General features: G+C 33.0%; 2 protein-coding genes across 2 annotated transcripts in view; one reads left to right on the top strand and one right to left on the bottom strand.

Moving 5' to 3' along the window:
- Nucleotides 1-3883, bottom strand: part of Utx (Utx histone demethylase) — a 122564-nt gene extending 118681 nt beyond the window's left edge. Inside the window, exons 1-2 of the mRNA XM_088232303.1 lie at nt 3696-3883; nt 1974-2236 (exon numbers count right to left, since the gene is read on the bottom strand). Of these exons, the coding sequence (XP_088088429.1) occupies nt 1974-2236; nt 3696-3763 (331 nt within the window). The 5' untranslated portion in view covers nt 3764-3883. The remainder of the gene's footprint in view (nt 1-1973; nt 2237-3695) is intronic.
- Nucleotides 3884-4818: 935 nt separating this feature from the next.
- Nucleotides 4819-16897, top strand: LOC148277838 (low-density lipoprotein receptor-related protein 12-like). The gene is made up of 10 exons (XM_088232308.1): nt 4819-4946; nt 5029-5197; nt 7991-8156; nt 8390-8570; nt 9349-9502; nt 10607-10818; nt 11194-11316; nt 12314-12426; nt 13771-14030; nt 16186-16897. Exons 1-10 carry the CDS (start codon nt 4904-4906, stop codon nt 16556-16558), a joined length of 1794 nt encoding a protein of 597 aa, XP_088088434.1. The 5' UTR covers nt 4819-4903; the 3' UTR covers nt 16559-16897.
- The last annotated feature ends 740 nt before the right edge of the window (nt 16898-17637 follow it).

Below are 17637 nucleotides of genomic sequence, written 5' to 3' on the forward strand. Positions count from 1 at the left end.
AATTTTGTTATTTCGGCAGTATATATTATATTCCAGACGCATGCGGGCCAAAGTGTTTTACTGTATATTTTATCGATGGTTCATAGGGCGCTGCATAAACAAAATGCAGCGTACCTCGATTATCTGTTAAAGGAAGGTGAGGTGATCAGTCGTCAGGGATGGTATTCTGAACGAAAAGTGCGCGTAGAAAACACATTTTGAACGCATATTTACAAAATAAATACACGCAACAGAGCGATCTCTTTGTGCGCAATTCCGTTCAGAATACCAGCCCAGGAGCCAGTCCAAGGAAATGAAATACTTCAGTGCAAAACCACTGTTAAAAACAAATATTTCATGCCAACCTTCCCGGGAATCGAACCTGAGACCTCAAGCATAGTAGGCGAATGCGTCAACCACTACACTACAGAGCAGACTTTTCTCCACTCAATTTCCTTTTTCAGGATTTTTATCGAGAGCAGCCATCGAGTTGAAATCACTCATCCAGGATTCTGATTGTATAACACATGCAGAACTCTATTCTTAATTCGCCCAGGCATAGATTTACATAAGAATATTTATATCTAAATTCCTGATAGATGGTAAGCATAAGTTTATATTTATAAAAAAATAACCCACGTAACACAATTTTTTATTTAACTGCCTAGGGTGTTTGTCAAGATTACTCAAAGTATTGTTGATTAAATACACTGTACTTTTGTATTTAAATAGCAGAGATATTACTGTACAGCGCCTCGAGATGATTTTCACAAAAATGGCGCTATATTAATTATCCAAAATAATAATCAGGCCTGGGTTAATTCAAATATCGGGCTAATAGATATTTCAGGTCCCACAGTGTGTTTTTTTGTAAAAATCTTCATTGTATCAAATGATTTTTGTAACTAGCATGCTGTGGACAGTTATTTATTTTATATGTTAATTAAAAATTGTATTTAGGAAAGGAATAAAATATTTAAAAAACAGAGGTACATATTTTATGCTTCATCATCATTCCCTTTCCGCACCTAATGGTACATAGGGCACTGCATTGGTACACCAATCGCTGAGATGATATTGTGAAGCATTCGGGACAGTATGGATGCAAATAGCCCAAGACCGTTTAGCATGGAAAAGGATGGAGGAAGCCTACGTTCAGGAATGAACAGCTACAGACTAAAGAAGAAATATAAATCGTCATCCTCATGGTGTAGTAGCCAGTGCGTTTGCCTACCATTCAAGATGTCTCGGGTTCAAACAAAAATGATCAAGATAACCTGCGGTTGTTGTAAAAATGCAGTCTCCAATAAAATATAAGTGCGAAAGGGGAACGATGATAAGTGTACTAATGCAGTGCCCTATGCACCATCGGTGTGGACAGGCGTATGATGATAGTGATGAAATACATCAGAATATGAAGCATATTCATTGCCAGTATTTTATATTCTGTTGATAAGTGCATTGTATTGAGCTACCGATCAAGAATTTTGAAAATAATATATAGTAGATGTTCTACTCAACCTAGGTCAGTGATGGTGAACCTGTGACACGCGGGTCAGACACTGACCCACTCAGGCTTTTTAAACGACCCGTGCGTTGATTTTCATTAACTTTTTTTTTAGTGACGCCACTGACTTAGTGACCTGTGAGTTAGTATTAAAAAAAAAAAACAATTAACAATATTGGACCTAGGCGGTGCATAGAATGTAATCAACATCGATGATAAATCAGAGGTAACAAGCATACATACATACATAAAGGATTATAGGCCCAGTTAAATATTATTGTGTGTGTATGTGTGTGTGTCGCTAATAATTTGTTACTGTTCCAAAAATAAATAAAAACAATAATATAGATTGACCAATATTTCAACAGAGAAGAATAAATATTTTGAGTAGGGGAAAATCCTGAGGGGTTTGAATCCAGCTTTTGTCAGCAAATATATATCATGCTTTCATTAAAAAAAAAAAATGCTTATAAGTGTGTGTGTGTACCTTTTGAATAATCCTCCATGAGGAGATGAAAATGCCCTAATTTGCAGAATGTCTTAGGATCAATACTGATCTCCTTGGGTACGGTGGAATCATCATCAATATGCTCCGTGATGCTGAAGGACCCATCTTCTTTAGTTTTCTCTTCTTCTTTTTGGGTTTGAACTTGAATCAACATTTTCTCCAAATACTTGACAGCTTTTTGTATGATGGCTCGCTTCTTTGCATTTTCCGGAAGCTTTAGTCTCAGAAATCCAAACTGTCGACTGGAAAGAGAAAAATATTAACTAAAATAATTTCCGTGGGTGTTTTTAAGGGCAGCAAATAAGAAAGACCAAGAAAGAAATACACCAAATCATTGAAAATGGACGTGTCAAAAGTTGAAATAATTCTGTGGCATTTAGGTAAAGAGGTGCATGTCAATGTTAGGTAATTGTGCAGGGGAGCCATTTGAAGTTTCTTGCTGGTTTATTTCTTTAACACACAATTTCGGGTGCTATCTTAGAATAAACTTTAAATGCAAAAACTTAAGAATGAAATGCTAGAAATAGTACAAGCCATATTGTGTTTCTTCTCGTATTTGGTTTTTCTATGTTGTTAAAAGCATTTTTTAAACAAGTTACATGTAATTATTTACCTAATAGTATCTTTGAATCATACGACGTCAACCAATTTAATTACTGAAATTAATCAGTTTTTCCTAATTGTTATGGGTGAGAACCCAACATTCCGTATATCTTTTAAAGTGGAACTGCATAATTAACTCATTTTATTAATTTTAGTGACATGTACCTCTTTACCTATGTGCCACACAATTGGCATGTGTGCATAAGATGTATAAATGTAGAAAAAGTGAAGTTTGTATGCAAATACAGTAGTGTGAAATTCTATCCTATCTGCCTACTCCTATGGGTAAACAGTGTGATGTTTTATTTAGAGAAAGAAGACACTGACATATGTAGTATTAAAAAAAATATACTTAAATGGAATTTTTGCAAGAGTTATTTGGAATATACTATCATTCAGTTTAATAATAACTCTTTACTTAGTACGTAAATACTTGACAAAAACATATGAAATCAGTTGAAAAACAATATATTGCATGAAATCTAATGTACAATATAATTTGCATTAAAAGTTTAAAGGATTTGAATCCACAAATTGCTAGTAGATGAAAAAATATTAAAATTATCTAATGTTCTTTCATTCAAAAGTCAAGTCATTTGATGTTATTTTAAGATACAATTAATATTGTATTCATCATCAGGCCTGAAAAAAACTATAGTATTTATAAATATATTAAATTTTCCATACACAAAGTTCGATTTACTCAATAGACAATTGAAGATAACTCTGGTACATTCCCATTGTAATGTGGGCCCCGGTCATGCTATTATAATATCAAGTAATATTATACACAAGAAAGAATAAAAATAAACAATTCATAATGTGACCAAAAATGAAGATAGTGGATACATACACATGTTTTTGCTATTAATACAATAAAGTATTGTGTTAATTCAACATAAGTACTTTACCCTTGGAAACTTATTTGGCTGTATAAATAATGTTTTAGGTGGTTCGTGGGTTTGTTTATTTTACACCAGAAAGTAGGGAAAATAGAAATTAAATTACGATTTTAAAACAGTTGGAAAAAAGACACTGAGACTCAAAATGATGATATTATTTTGAGGCATTTGAAATATTAGGTTAATCTATATTTACCTGTCAAGTTCGGACAGAACTTGAAGTTCTTGTGAAGTAAGGCTTATGTCTTCTAAATCATAAGACATTTTAAACAAAAATACCCGGCAGGTCTTTGAAATCACTTCAGTAAACGATTAATCATAACAAGGAAAGTTGGCATAACTCGCGTCGAACCGATTAACCGCTATAAAACATCAAACTTTGACAGCTTTTCGTAACATAGACAACAAATTTACGATGACGGAATTTAAAAAAAAAAAGATTGTGTATTGCATGGATTATTTAATCTATGGTTAACACATGATTGTATTGGCCTCCAATGGCAACACAATATCATTCTGTTATCAATTCTAGTGTTGCTGATAACCTAATAAAAAAATAATCGGATAATTTATAATCGGTTTTTTTCCTTATTGAGGCCCTTTACCAAAAGATGATACACGTATTTACCAATTAGTGCAATCATCGCCATTATTTACTTCCGCATCTAATGGTGCATAAGGTGCTGTATTGATACACCTTGTAGGGTATCTTGTTTTTTTGTTACCTGAATGCAAGATGACCAGTTTTATGTTTTAGGTGCCAGTCCCAGGGATTATGAAATATTTCAGAGTAAAAACACGGTTTCAAGCATATATTTTATGCCTACCTCTTGCATGGTTGGCAAATGCGCTGACCATTTCCCCACTAGGCGGACATTATGACAAGGGGCATATTGTTAACGTGAAAACGTCTAAATTCTAAATAACAGGCGTGAAAAAAATGTGTATGAGAAAAATATTTTTTTTAATAAAGCAATGAGTCTTGAAAGTTAATTAGTTCTTGCTTTCGAATTGGCGATGAAACCACAACATCAACATTATTTTGATATGATTGTAGAAACTTTGAGTTTCTTCCGAGTTTTTTAAAAATACTTTCGGGTTTAAGCAATCAATCGCCATGGAAAGGAAATTAAATTTTTGCATGTTTGTTTTTTTTCTAACTTTACAATAAGATAGTACTATTGACTTATTTGTTAGCCGATAATAATTAACACAGTCAAAATACATTAGAAAATCATCGGTTATTAAAATAGCCGAATAGTTTGTTCATCGAAATAAGCGATTATCATGAATCGTGATCGATTATCCATCACTAGGTCACATCCATTTTCCACAATACAAAAACAAATTTTTATCTGTCATTTACCAACAAATTTCGTTGCTCCACATTTTTATGGAAGGAAAATGTTCCTTTCGACTTATTTAATCATATTGATAAGTATTCCGTGTAAGTTTATTTTGTTGTTCTCTTATTAATACTAATTATCACATTTTTTGTAATGTGACCTCTAATTTTTATATCTTCTTAGTTTTATCCGAGGGGCGTAAATTAAGTGTACAAAATCCCGAATGTGGACCTGTGAAGATACTGAAACCATCGGGGGAGATAACAAGCCCTGGTTATCCTCAAAGTTACCCTGAACGCATAAGTTGCACATGGCTTTTATTCTATCCCCAGGGAGCAGTACTGAATTTAAGGTAATAACTTTCTTCCTTTAGCCTTCGAATTCGCAAGTTATCTTGCTTATGATTGTACATATTTAAAACTTGGAGTCTTTGATTAAGTTTTATTTCTATACACTTCAAAAATCAATGAAAACTTCATGTAAACAATAACATTGATCTAAATTTGAATGCACCTGTAGAAGAGTACATTTTCAAACATTTATACTCTGTTTGCAATACAAGCTTCTTTCGGAGTTAGTATGGCTTATTATCATTATTATATTTTTTAATAATCACGAAATAGTGAAATCTATGTCCTATCAAATTTTAGACATTTTCTTATATTAAGATGGTATAAAACGCAGCCAAAACATGAAATTAGTCTGTTTCTATTACCGTTTTATTACATTGATTGCCAAATAATAAGATCTGAACTAAATTTAGTTACAACGTCCTCGTTGTGATTTCTCACTTGAAGACAGTTCCAAATTAGTTCATATTATAATCACAAAACTATCCTCTAAGATTCTTACAAGAATGTCGTTTTTGTTTTTTAATAAGTAATTTACTAGATATTTGTTTCTTCAGTCTACTTAATTTTCATATTTGTTTGCGAATGCCCTAACAAGGCAAAACAATGAGGAAGTTCAGTGTTTTTTAAAAATATATTTGTCAAAAGACTATCAAACTAAACCATTTTTTTTTAAATTTGTGTATTGTGTTATCAGCGTTATGATTTTTTAGTTTTGTAATTTTTAAATTACTCCATGTGTGACTTCACAAGTTATCTTCGATGAGTTCTGCTGATTAGTGAATTGGCTTTTTGTAAACCAGAAAGCTATCACAACACTATCATTGGTTTATTTTAAAGAAATAGTGATGTCATTCGAAGTAGTTGACTTTTATAATTTTATTCTTATAATTTCAAATAAGTTTGCTGCACAATTTAAAGCTCTAATTTTTAAAACTCTTAAGAAAACATATTTTATATCAAATTTTCCATACCACTGAACTTCCTCATTGTCTGATTCTGCATAAAATAAAATTAGTAGATTCAAATTATTGTTTGATTTAAATATTAACACTCTAAAACATGGAGATCTGCAAAATAAAAGCTAACTCAAAAAATACTTTTATTTTTGTTACCTCTAACATTTAAATGTCGGGTAATCCAATGTACAATTAAAAATTATGTTTCTTTTTATGAACGTATAATTTTTTTACCAATGTGGTGAGGTCGGTGTCTAAAATAATAGTCTTATTCACAATAACAATATACTTATGAAAAAATTGTGCCTTGAATCATCTCATTTCCTTATCGATTTCTTATTGTTTTTTACTGATTATACTTAAAACTTATAATATTTTATATGTTTTTAAAAAGCTGTATCAAATTAGTATTTATTCATAAATTCAACAGGAAAAAGGGAAAAACAATTATTTGTCTGTCATCAGGTACTAAGTTATTTTACATTTAAAATGTATAATAATTTTGATATTAATTGACATTGTCAATGTAGTTCATGTTATTTTATGAATCTCTGTTTTGTAACACATTTTATGGATCACAGATAATTAATCCACTAACATTGATTAATCATTTAATATTATAAATAAAAAGTATAATACTCTTCGCAATGATATGTATTTATCTTTTTTTAGATATTTCTTGATAAAATTCCATAGTAAATAATATCGATTCATACTTACAGTATATTCTTCTGGAATTATTTTTTTGTCTAAATTACCACATTTTATGCGGTACCACCTAAAATAACAGTTATTTTTTATGACATTTTGAATATACACTAAATATCTAATAACAGATAAAAGTAGAAGTTAAATATACTTATAACACGACATAAAATATATATAGGTATTTGTCTATATTCATATTCGCAGAACGAACAACAAACGAAACAACAATCCGTATTATACAAAATACAATCAGAAAATGCCACCGTTCTGCTCACCAATCATATAATGAAAATGTGTGAAAAGAAGACAGATATAATTTATCCTCTCATGTTTCTCATAAGAGCTGTGCAAGAGTATGTGTGTACGTAAATGAAACGACAGGTTATCTTACTTTTTATAGATGTGTGTGTGTAATTTGGAGCATCTTGAAGCTTTGACTTAAAATAATCGAAAAATAAAAATCTTTCCCGCCTTTAAAGTGTAGCCGGCGTAGCGGTTATTTCTACCCTTCCCGCCGATAAGCATCAGTTAAAAAACTGTTTGTTGATGTTATTATTGTATTTAATGTGTATTAGTTAGTAAATGACTACTTGTTAAAATTAATATTTAGTACAACTATCTGAATAAACACATTAAACTTGTTTACTGACCATCGAATGCTTTCGCCTAAGACTAGAAAAATAGATATTATTAAAATGTTTGACTGTATCCCAATTTTCGACAACAGATTATAAAACAATGTAATTATACTGTAATATACATTCAATAACAATTATTTTTTATTAAAAAATATATTTAATTGTTAATTTTGAAACTTGGTAAAAATGTTATGACTGCCACATTTCGTATTATGGCAGTCTCGATTATAAAAGATTATAGATATATATGTTAGAGTGCCATTATGCACTCCGTATGTGGTCATAATGAACTTTATAGTTATGACAGTTTGGCACAGTGTACTACCTAAATTCTATAAAATGTCATACTTTACTCAAAACACAGTTTTTTTTTTTTACTTATGGCACCCTTGACGGGGGTAGTAATCAAAACTTTATGATGCTTTGTATCAATATAGTTTTTTGTATAAAGTTCTGGATTCAATTGTAATATGATTATTTGCCACTTCAGGGTTGTTGATTTGGATATTGAGGATGACCCTTTATGTTTGTCTCCGCCTTGCTGCATCCACAATTGGTTGTCTTACTCCTCAACACCCCTATGTGGACACAATGTCTCTATTCCACAGTATGTGGTACAAGGACAAAATGTTACCATCAAGTTTCATACGTCAAAGGTAAATAATGAGTATTTATTTAATTGAATAAATGAGGAACTCTGGAAAATTAATTAAATAGTTGATATAAAAAACGTAATACATTACTCAATAATTTATACAGTTTTGGTAAATTTTCATTTATTACTCAATTTTTTTCTTTCTCTTAGAAATTTCTTTAAACAATCGTGTTAAATTTGTCACGGAACTTTTGAAACAATAGATGTGAAATACTCAATATCCTGTTGTTGCAGCTTTTGATTGGAGGAAGAGGATTCAGAATAGTTTACTTTGTATGTAAACCAAATCAGTTTCACTGTGCAGACAACCTGAGTTGTATAGACTACGATCTGAGGTGTGATGGAAAGATACAATGTCAAGATGGATCTGATGAATGGAAATGTGATACTATGAAAAACAGCTTTGTACTCGATGGTAATATATATCATAATACCTAAAACAATACAAACACAATATGTCCAGTTGTTTAAATTAAAATATAAAATACCCTAAGCTGTACAATCTGCTATTACATAATATGCAGGTACTAAAAGTAAGAACACAACGAGTTTGTTCACTGAATTTTAAATTTAAAATTGATACTCCATCATTTTACCTATCTTTATTATTAACATTTGCCTTTAAACCATTTATATTTGTGCACTGTAACGCTAATTCATTGTATATGATATATAAATATTTAAAAATTAAAAGCATCCATTTGTGATTTTCATTTAAATTTCACAAAAAAAAAACTAAATCAATGCTGAAGGGGTTCGGAAACACAACCTTTTTCTTTGTCAAAGCCTTAAGAAGAAACATGGTCTGACTTTTCTTCATACAAACGTATTCCCTCATTTTCTCCTTGGATTATGGCACTTGAGCAGTGATTTTTTTTACATACTGTAGATATTTACTATTGGCATGTTTCTATCGATAAATGGTTTATTATGGGAACTAGGATCATCCAAAAACCCTTACAAGCACTTAGTTTTATCCGTCGTCTTCGGACGTACGGTATAAAAGTATAATAACAATTTTTAAAAATGCAAACATGCCGATACAGAAAATTTCTTTCTTTAAAACAAATTATCAAAATCCGTTCAGTTTGAGGGTGCGGAAAAGGGGAATACGAGACCTCGATTGTTGCATTGATTTTAGTTCACATGAAAGATACATTAATGTGATATTGCAATTTTTTTTTCTTTTTCAGAATGTAGCGGTGACAAGATGGTACCATGCGGTGGTTTTGATGGTGGCTGCTATAATAATGAAACATCGAGGTGTAACGGAATTGTCGATTGTGTCAATACCGGTAATGACGAGAAATATTGTGGTCCTTGTGGGCGTGACATGCTGTACTGCAAGTAAGTTATTATTAAATACTTCTCTTTCTTATTTGCATCCAGTTGCAGTAATGCATATTGCATTTGTAGACCGATTGCTGTGTATCTTGACCGTTTGGTACAAAAATAAGATTGTTTTATCTGGTACTGAAATCTTAACAGAAAATATTCCGAATTTAGGACAAGAAATTTTGTAGAAAATTTTCATTTGCATGTATTTTAGTTTTCCGTACCATTGTAATCCTAGACATTATATACATGGAAATGAAAACAAAAGAGGTGGCAAATATCTTTTCATTAAGTTTGAACAGTTATCTCTCTCTTCAATCTGTGCCTCGTGCCTGAGGATGGTGATCACAGCTGACTCCAGGCATGGCTCATCTGTGGGCAGTCTCCCTCCATCTGTCTTGTGCTCTTCTGTAGGTATTCGTCAATGATAATTCAGATAATTCAGTGACTAAGCCATTCCATCTTGTCGGTTGATGTCCACGCGACCTTGTCCCTTCGACACTTCCCGGGAGGATAGTTTTCTCTAAACTAACAGAGTTCCCCCTAGAAATATGTCCAAAGAAGAATTATAAAGGAAGCCTAATTTACCAATTTTCATGTAAATTTTCTTTGCGTTATAGTTTCTTACTTTGAATAACAATAGCTAGCTCTAGCTTTCTTTTCTTCATAATAATATTGTGTACTTTAGACATTTTTTTCAGGGATAGAAGTACAAAATAGTCCAAATCATATTCCAAGGAATGGTTAAAAGAAAACGTAGTGTAGGAAGAATACTTATCTTCTGGCTTAAAAACATAAGAGATTGGTTTTCACTGTAATTCCAAATCTTTATTCGGAGCGGCTGAAAACAAAATGGATATTACCACGATGTTAGTCAACCTACACCGTGTTCCTCTCCCTGCTGAAGATCGGATATCATCCCATCAATTCTGACTTTGTACAAACAGCTGCCCTGAACAAGGACTGAGTTCTGCAATGGAACCAGTCTCCCAACTTCTTTAGTCAAGAGATGCGCCTTCTTCCTTCAATTATTGCTATGATTATTATCACATTGTATATCGCAATTACTGTCAAATAAATAAGTTGGTAAATACGTTGACTGTCTTGGATATGCAGGACTGGCGGGTGTTACCCTCTAGGAGGCTGGTGCGACGGCAAGGACCACTGTCTGGACGGGTGGGATGAGGGGGCCGGGGCAGGCTGCACATCGTGCCGCCCGGGCTACGTATCGTGCGGGGCCCCTGACCACTGTCACTGCTACAACCCGCACACGCAGCGGTGCGATGGACAGATGGACTGCCCTCACGGAGAAGATGAAGTTTCATGCGGTGAGTAAATTACTGGAAAATTGCAGTTGTAAGAATTGGCATATTCACATTCAGTGGCTAATTCAATTAAATTTACTTTTTCAATTTGGGTAAATTATAAGAAGGCAAATATTTATTTTTAAAAAAACATTCAAATTTTGTCAAAAAAATAACAGGGGCCGAGGTTGACGATTCCTTCCGATGCGCGGTCCGGCTGTCTCCGTCCAAAGTATTGAAGTTACTCTTCGTGTGAGCAATTTTAAATTAAAAGTGGTCAAAACTAAAAAACTTGTTTTACTTATTATAATTAAATGCATTTCAGTAGACAAACTCAATCTACTTTCTAAAACTTCAATTAGTAACAATGAACATTCTTTTCTTCTTTTTTACTGACAGTGAAGGGATGTGAAGACCAAATATCCTGCGCCGGCATCCAGGGGTGCTACTTACCCTCCGAGCGCTGTGACGGAGTATCTCAGTGCACAGACCAATCTGATGAAGTCGGTTGCTTCAGTCAAGGTAAATAATATATCACAGCAATGTTTTGAGTATCTCCAAATGTTTGTATATAGGCTGGACTTATAAACATTTGGCCATACTCAAAATATTACTGATTAAATTAACTGAAGTATGAAAATTGAAGTGTTTTCAGGCATTGCATAGTAGGTGAAAAAATACAGCTAGATACAGAAAAATACAGCTCACTCGCATCAATAAAGGTTTCAGCTCTTTTTCTTCACAAAATTCAAAACATACTTGGAAACGCTCAAATGGGAAATCCTACACCACCCACATCGCTCCTTCTGATTACCACTTATTTCGATCTATGAATTATGGCCTGGCTGAGCAGCATTTTCATTCTTATAAAGATGCCAAAAAATTACTCGATTCGTAGATAACCTCAAAAGATGAGTCGTTCTTTCGAGATGGTATTGGCATGCTGCCAGAAAGCTGGGAGAAAGAAGTCGCTGGCGATGAACGATACTTTCAGTGACATGTTCATTACTAAGTATACTGGCAGGTTTGTAGGATTTAGGTTGTTGAGGGTTGTTAAAGCTCCTACCGCCGTAAGAAATTGACAGAATACACGAGGTTGCTGTTTGATGCATATTTATTACGCGGTGAATAAATAATAAATAGTGTCGCGCGAGTGTTGCGGCGATGAGGGGTGAACTCGCTGCACTTGGATTTCATGCTGTTTGGGCTAACTGGTTAGGTTGACTGGGCGTTACCACACCCTGTGTTCTCTTTATAGGCCACGTTCCTTTGCTGTTCATTTCCCCATGGTAGGAACGATGCTAATGTACCGCAGAACGTTGCTCTCGTTGTTATGTGCAATACTGTTAGTCTTGCAGAATATGTTGTATTGAATGAAATATAAAATGATGACTTGCTTCATCGGTCGTCGCTCTATATTTCAAGTAAAATGATAGAGTGTGTCATCGATCATGGACTATTATCCCCACAGGTTTTTTTTATTGCTGAATATCTAATGTTTAATCTTTTCGATTTTCAGTGCTGGCTACCAAATTCCGATGTTCAAACTCAGGACTGTGTATTGATGATTCAAACATTTGTGATGGAAAAGATGATTGTGAAGATGGATCTGATGAAGCCGATTGCATTAAGGTACTTTAAATTGTATAATTTTTTACTCGTGTACAATGGCAATACTGACAAACCTGATTGATTGTCAAATTAATTATCACGCATTACTGTCACACCTCTTGATGTAGAAGTTACTGCTTTGAGCTTTTTTTTCTGATCCCTAAACAAAGATTTAGTAGAGTTTTGGAACATTTTTTTTTTGAATGATGTTATTTATAGCTTGAAAAAGATTATATGTGTTTATTGTTTTTTTTTTTAAACTATATTAAAAGAAAAAATTTACCACAAGTTTGTACCGTCAGGGAATTGCAATATAAAAAGTTGTTATATTTCCAATATGATGTATTTACTAAAATGAATGGAAAACCCGCATTATAATCAAACCACAAAAATATTTAAATAAAAAAGAACTTACTTGCTATCATAATTAGATGTATATACTCTTAAGATTATAATATCGAGGTTTGTAAAGGAGCAATAATTTTACACCATCTAATGGATAACAGCTCTACGCAAAACTGATCCCCAGAAGTAAATTTTGGTAATAATTACTTCAAAATTTACAAAACTAGTTAAAAATGACCAAATATGTACCGACAGTGATGAGTTATATCAAATGTATCCTAATATACAAGATATATGAGTTTTTTACACCAGGACAAATTTGTACCGTCAGGGAGCAAGGGGTTAATCATTATTGGTCAAAAAAGTTTTTTTAGGCTTTTTTATTAACAGCAAACTATTGAGTTTTGAAAAAAGGTGGCTCATAAGAATACTGATGGTGTCACTTCGACGACCAACCCCTGGTGATAATCGTCATCAAGCGGAGGCGATAAGACTGGCTAGGCCATATATTACGAATGCCTCCCGAGAGCCTAAACCACACTTGTCTACTTTACAAGGCATCCGGTTCTCGCAATACCGGACGTCCACAGCTGTGAGATCGTCGACAATGCAACTGTGGTGATGGGTTCAATGAAAGCTTTTAAAGTTTCCGTGTTTTGTTATTTTTGCGGTTGATTGTAAAGAAATATGAACTTTTCACTAAATTCCGAAAAATGCCTCTGGAAACGGTGTTGTAAAGGATTTGAAATAGAGGTATTTAAAAACAAATTTAACACATATGCTTACTGTTTAATAATCTATTTTCCGTAATTTACTAAAATAATCGTATAATTTAGGCCTTTTATAATGAAATACAAGATCATTATTTAAAAAAATAACAGATATATTAATGTATTGTATATGTATTTTATGTAGACTTATGTGACATCATAGCCACACAAGAGTTAATTGTGACTTTCTTGAAAATAATTTTACTGTTGCTGTTGTTATTACTATTTATACTTTTTCTGCTATTTTCAGAATTCAGTCGTAACTATAGTTGTGATGGGTTCCCTCGCTTGCGGGCTGATAGCCGTACTGGTCGTCAGCTGCGGCTGGCGGTACTACTCTTCTCGCAATCCACTGCCCGTAATCAGCATCAACAACAACTACCAGAGGCAGATAGATCAGGGGCCATTGGACGAGGCTAGCCTCTACCACCTGTACCGAGAGCCTCCTCCTTCCTATCACGAGGCCGTGCTGCAGGGAGCGTCCACACCAACATACTGCCACCCCACCAGGTAAGAGAACCCTCTCCTTCTTAGCCCTACCCTCAACCACTTTTTCAATCAGCTCCTGGTAAGCGCATCTGATAATAATCGCTGTCCATCAGTATTTAATTGTCTTCAGGCGCATATTTCTTAACATCTTTTACAAGCTTAGAATTTTAATTTTAAATGAACAATCTCTTGTAAAACTGTAGTGAGTGAAATTGTACAATCATAAATGGCTGTTACGGATCATTTTATGGACCAAGTGATTTTTTCATGCCAAAGACTGTTGAAAAATATAGATCTCGTAGACCATAAATCTGTACTGAGTGAGTTTTACCTGTTAACTGATGATTTATTTTACTATTAAAAAGTTTATGTTGGTTATCCTTGTGTCCTTAGGATCTTCAATATGCACCTCCTTGTACAGATTGCATATTTCAAAGGCTCACTATTTTTAGTCCTTTTCAATGTGCTTGGTATGTACATTGCCTCTTGTAGGTTATAGGAATAGGTGTAGATTATAACAAATAAACCATTGACTATATTGTATTATTTTTTTACTAATTTTGCAATTATTTCTAGATAATTTTATGTGTACATCTGTACATTGCTCAGAGTAATAATGCGCCAAGCTATAGAGGAGCACATTCAGCTCCAACCAGGAGAAAAACCATTCTATGACTAATGGGCATTAAGTTAGCTACAGTTCGCAGTAAAACAATGAGCCGTACTCAGGTCGAGAATTGCCGAATGGATATTAATTTGCATTGTAAATACTTTTAAATATGTACCTGTGTATTTATTATTGCAGGGTTATTCCAATTTATTTTTCTATAATTCACCTATATTTATTTTATAAAACTGAAAACACATGTGTGTGTTTATTTTTTTATTCATTTATTCATTTTATTCACAATATACTTATGTTACATTTATTGAGACATAAATCCCAGCTCCATGGAACCAAAGTCCGGTATTGAGTTTGTTTGTTTGTCCGTCACATCTCCAACAGATGTGACGGACAAACAGCGAGTCATAGCGGCCTGAAATTTGGACATGTCATTTAAGATGCGATTTCAAGGTTAACGTTGTTATTTTCGAGTAAAATTTGAATCAACCTCTACTCGATAAAGACTCAAACTTTATATAGATGCCTAGTGCTGCCCTGACATATTGCCCTTAATCAACTGTCATTACCAACAGTAAACATATTTTAATTCACAATTTTATCCCCTAAATTGAGAAAAAATAGTATCTCAAGTAAACATGTTGATATAAGGAAAATTTTTAAGCAACATAATACACGTGTCGGGACAATAAATGCCAAAAATCAATGTAAATCATGGTAAAATATTTGGAATCAATTACCTGTGAAAACTGACTCCTTTAACACCTTTGACGCTCCTACTGCTGCAACCAAACATACTGCAATTCACCACAGCCGATTTTTATTTATTATAATGTAAATATCCAAGTTATTTACAAACAAAGCCAAGCGCACCGACAAAAGCATCCGACAGAACCGTTATGTGTTTGTTGTCAAACTAAACAAAATGGTTGCTAACCAACAAACCAACATTGCTTGCGTTCTATGAAACATAGTGATAGGGCTTCTCTCTAGGTTACGCATTATTACTCTGAGGTACATTGGAACCTCCTTTTACACTGTTTTGAAATAACACGATACAATTTTTAAATTTTTAAAATACAATTTTTTTAGTTTTTAAACATTAATTTAACATTGCGTAATTGTAATATAATGCATATTAGTTTTTTTAATTCCCTGCATCACTTTTTTTATTTACGAGGCCTCTAATATATATATTTAAATTGTGAATAATCACTGTTACGATTTTTTTAAGTATTTTATTGTCATATTGTATTTTTTAATCAAATTAAGGCACATTAAATAGTAAACTATTACATTAAAAAAAAATCACAAATAGATTTTTATTTGATACTTATCCAGCATTGTTCTTTTTTCAGTATACTTTTTTTACACGGTACTGTGTGGAACGTATCGACCGTGTAAAAAGAGGTTCTGGTGTATTTATGAAAACCAACATTTTACCAAAATAGAAAAATATTGATTTAGTTGGAAGAAGCCGTTATTTTTGTTTATGTACCTAGTTAAGCATATAACAAAGTGTGTGTTTTATTTTACATATTTTTATAACATTAGATACATGAACATGGCTTCTCGTGGGGAGTCAAACATACCGGTAGCCGTCCCTCGACGTCAGCGTCCCCAGCGCACAGTGAACGGCCGGCCGCGGCCCACTCGAGTTCTTCCCAAACCTCCGCAGGTCATCAAGCCTCCCGAAGAGTCCACCGCCCCCTCTCAGGTCATCCAAGGAGACCAGTACTACCCCGAGACGGAAATATCTCCCGACCATGACACTCCCATGCTAGAACTGTCGGACAATAATGGCAGCACATCGGGAATGGATATTTCCATCTCCAATAGGGAAACAGACTCTCGATCTCCCAGTGGGACTTCCATGTCGAGTCTTGTCTCCTGCGAATCTCACGGTAGTTACCAAGCTATGTCTTAGTGTACTGTTTCTTTTAGGACGTTGTGCTCGCATAGCAATTTTTTTTGGTAGTTGTAATAAATCTTTCGATTTATAGATGATCCATCTTGGATTGTTGATCTTACTGCCGTTTGTATAATAAAATTTGCAGGTCTTAAACTTGAGATAAGGTATGGCCTTTAGATTTTTATCATACCACACGTAGCACACTGACACCACAACTAAAGCCACTCCAATTGTGGTTATATAAAAATACTACCTATTTGATAAACTATAAGTGGTCTGTTAAGACTATATTTTACTGGTTAATAAACAATGTATAGCAGTATCAATAAGCCAAAAATACACTACAAACAAAAAGGAAAACAGCTATCTAAATTTTCTGTGAAATTCCATTGCAATAGTTAAAATTTTTAACATTATCTATGATTAATTGATTTTCTTCCTAATGAATCGCTTCTTTGTAAAAAAAAAAAAATTCTCTTCTCACTTCTATTTAAAAACTTTTTGATAAACATGTTCAAATGTTAAAATGCCATTTTAAATAAAATAAAAATGTATGTACTATTATTTTATGCATAAAAATATAGTGTTTTTATTTTTATAGACTTCAGTTGAAGTTGCGGTACTTTCAGAAAACAAGTTCAGTATATGGAGTGCAAAGTACTCAAATATTTCTACTCATCTTTCCTATTTTTGATAATGTGCAATATGGTGTCAGTGCAGTTATTCCTAGTGGCAGTAATACAAGTTAAAAATTTGCACGATAGTACAAAAACATAAATATGAAATTGACCATTTTTACTAGCAAAATGGTGGAACCACAATATTTATGCTAGTGTATTTTCATTGTGTATTATAAACAAATTAAACTATGTATCATATCAGATAACACAAAACTAATAGAATGTTGTATATAATATTTAAAGTACATAAAATATATTTTCTGTGAAAACTAAATAAACTGATTTACTTGTGTGGAAAAACTTAGAGTAAAAGTTAATTTATTTTTAAGTAAATGTATTTATGTATATTCTTAACACTTTTTAGATAGTATATTCCATACACATTAAATTAACTTGTATATTTGGTTTCTATTA

This window comes from Micrasema longulum, unplaced genomic scaffold (assembly GCF_059751315.1).
Source record: "Micrasema longulum isolate JH-2025_06_02 unplaced genomic scaffold, ASM5975131v1 h1tg000971l, whole genome shotgun sequence".
Lineage (NCBI taxonomy): Eukaryota > Metazoa > Arthropoda > Insecta > Trichoptera > Brachycentridae > Micrasema > Micrasema longulum.

Bases quoted from the DNA above. Each gene is read 5' to 3' on its own strand.
- LOC148277838 (XM_088232308.1), top strand. From the start codon at position 4,904: ATGTTCCTTTCGACTTATTTAATCATATTGATAAGTATTCCGT. The intron at 8,157-8,389 runs GTAAATAATGAG...CTGTTGTTGCAG, and splicing joins TCAAGTTTCATACGTCAAAG to CTTTTGATTGGAGGAAGAGG. The intron at 8,571-9,348 runs GTAATATATATC...TTTCTTTTTCAG, and splicing joins AAACAGCTTTGTACTCGATG to AATGTAGCGGTGACAAGATG.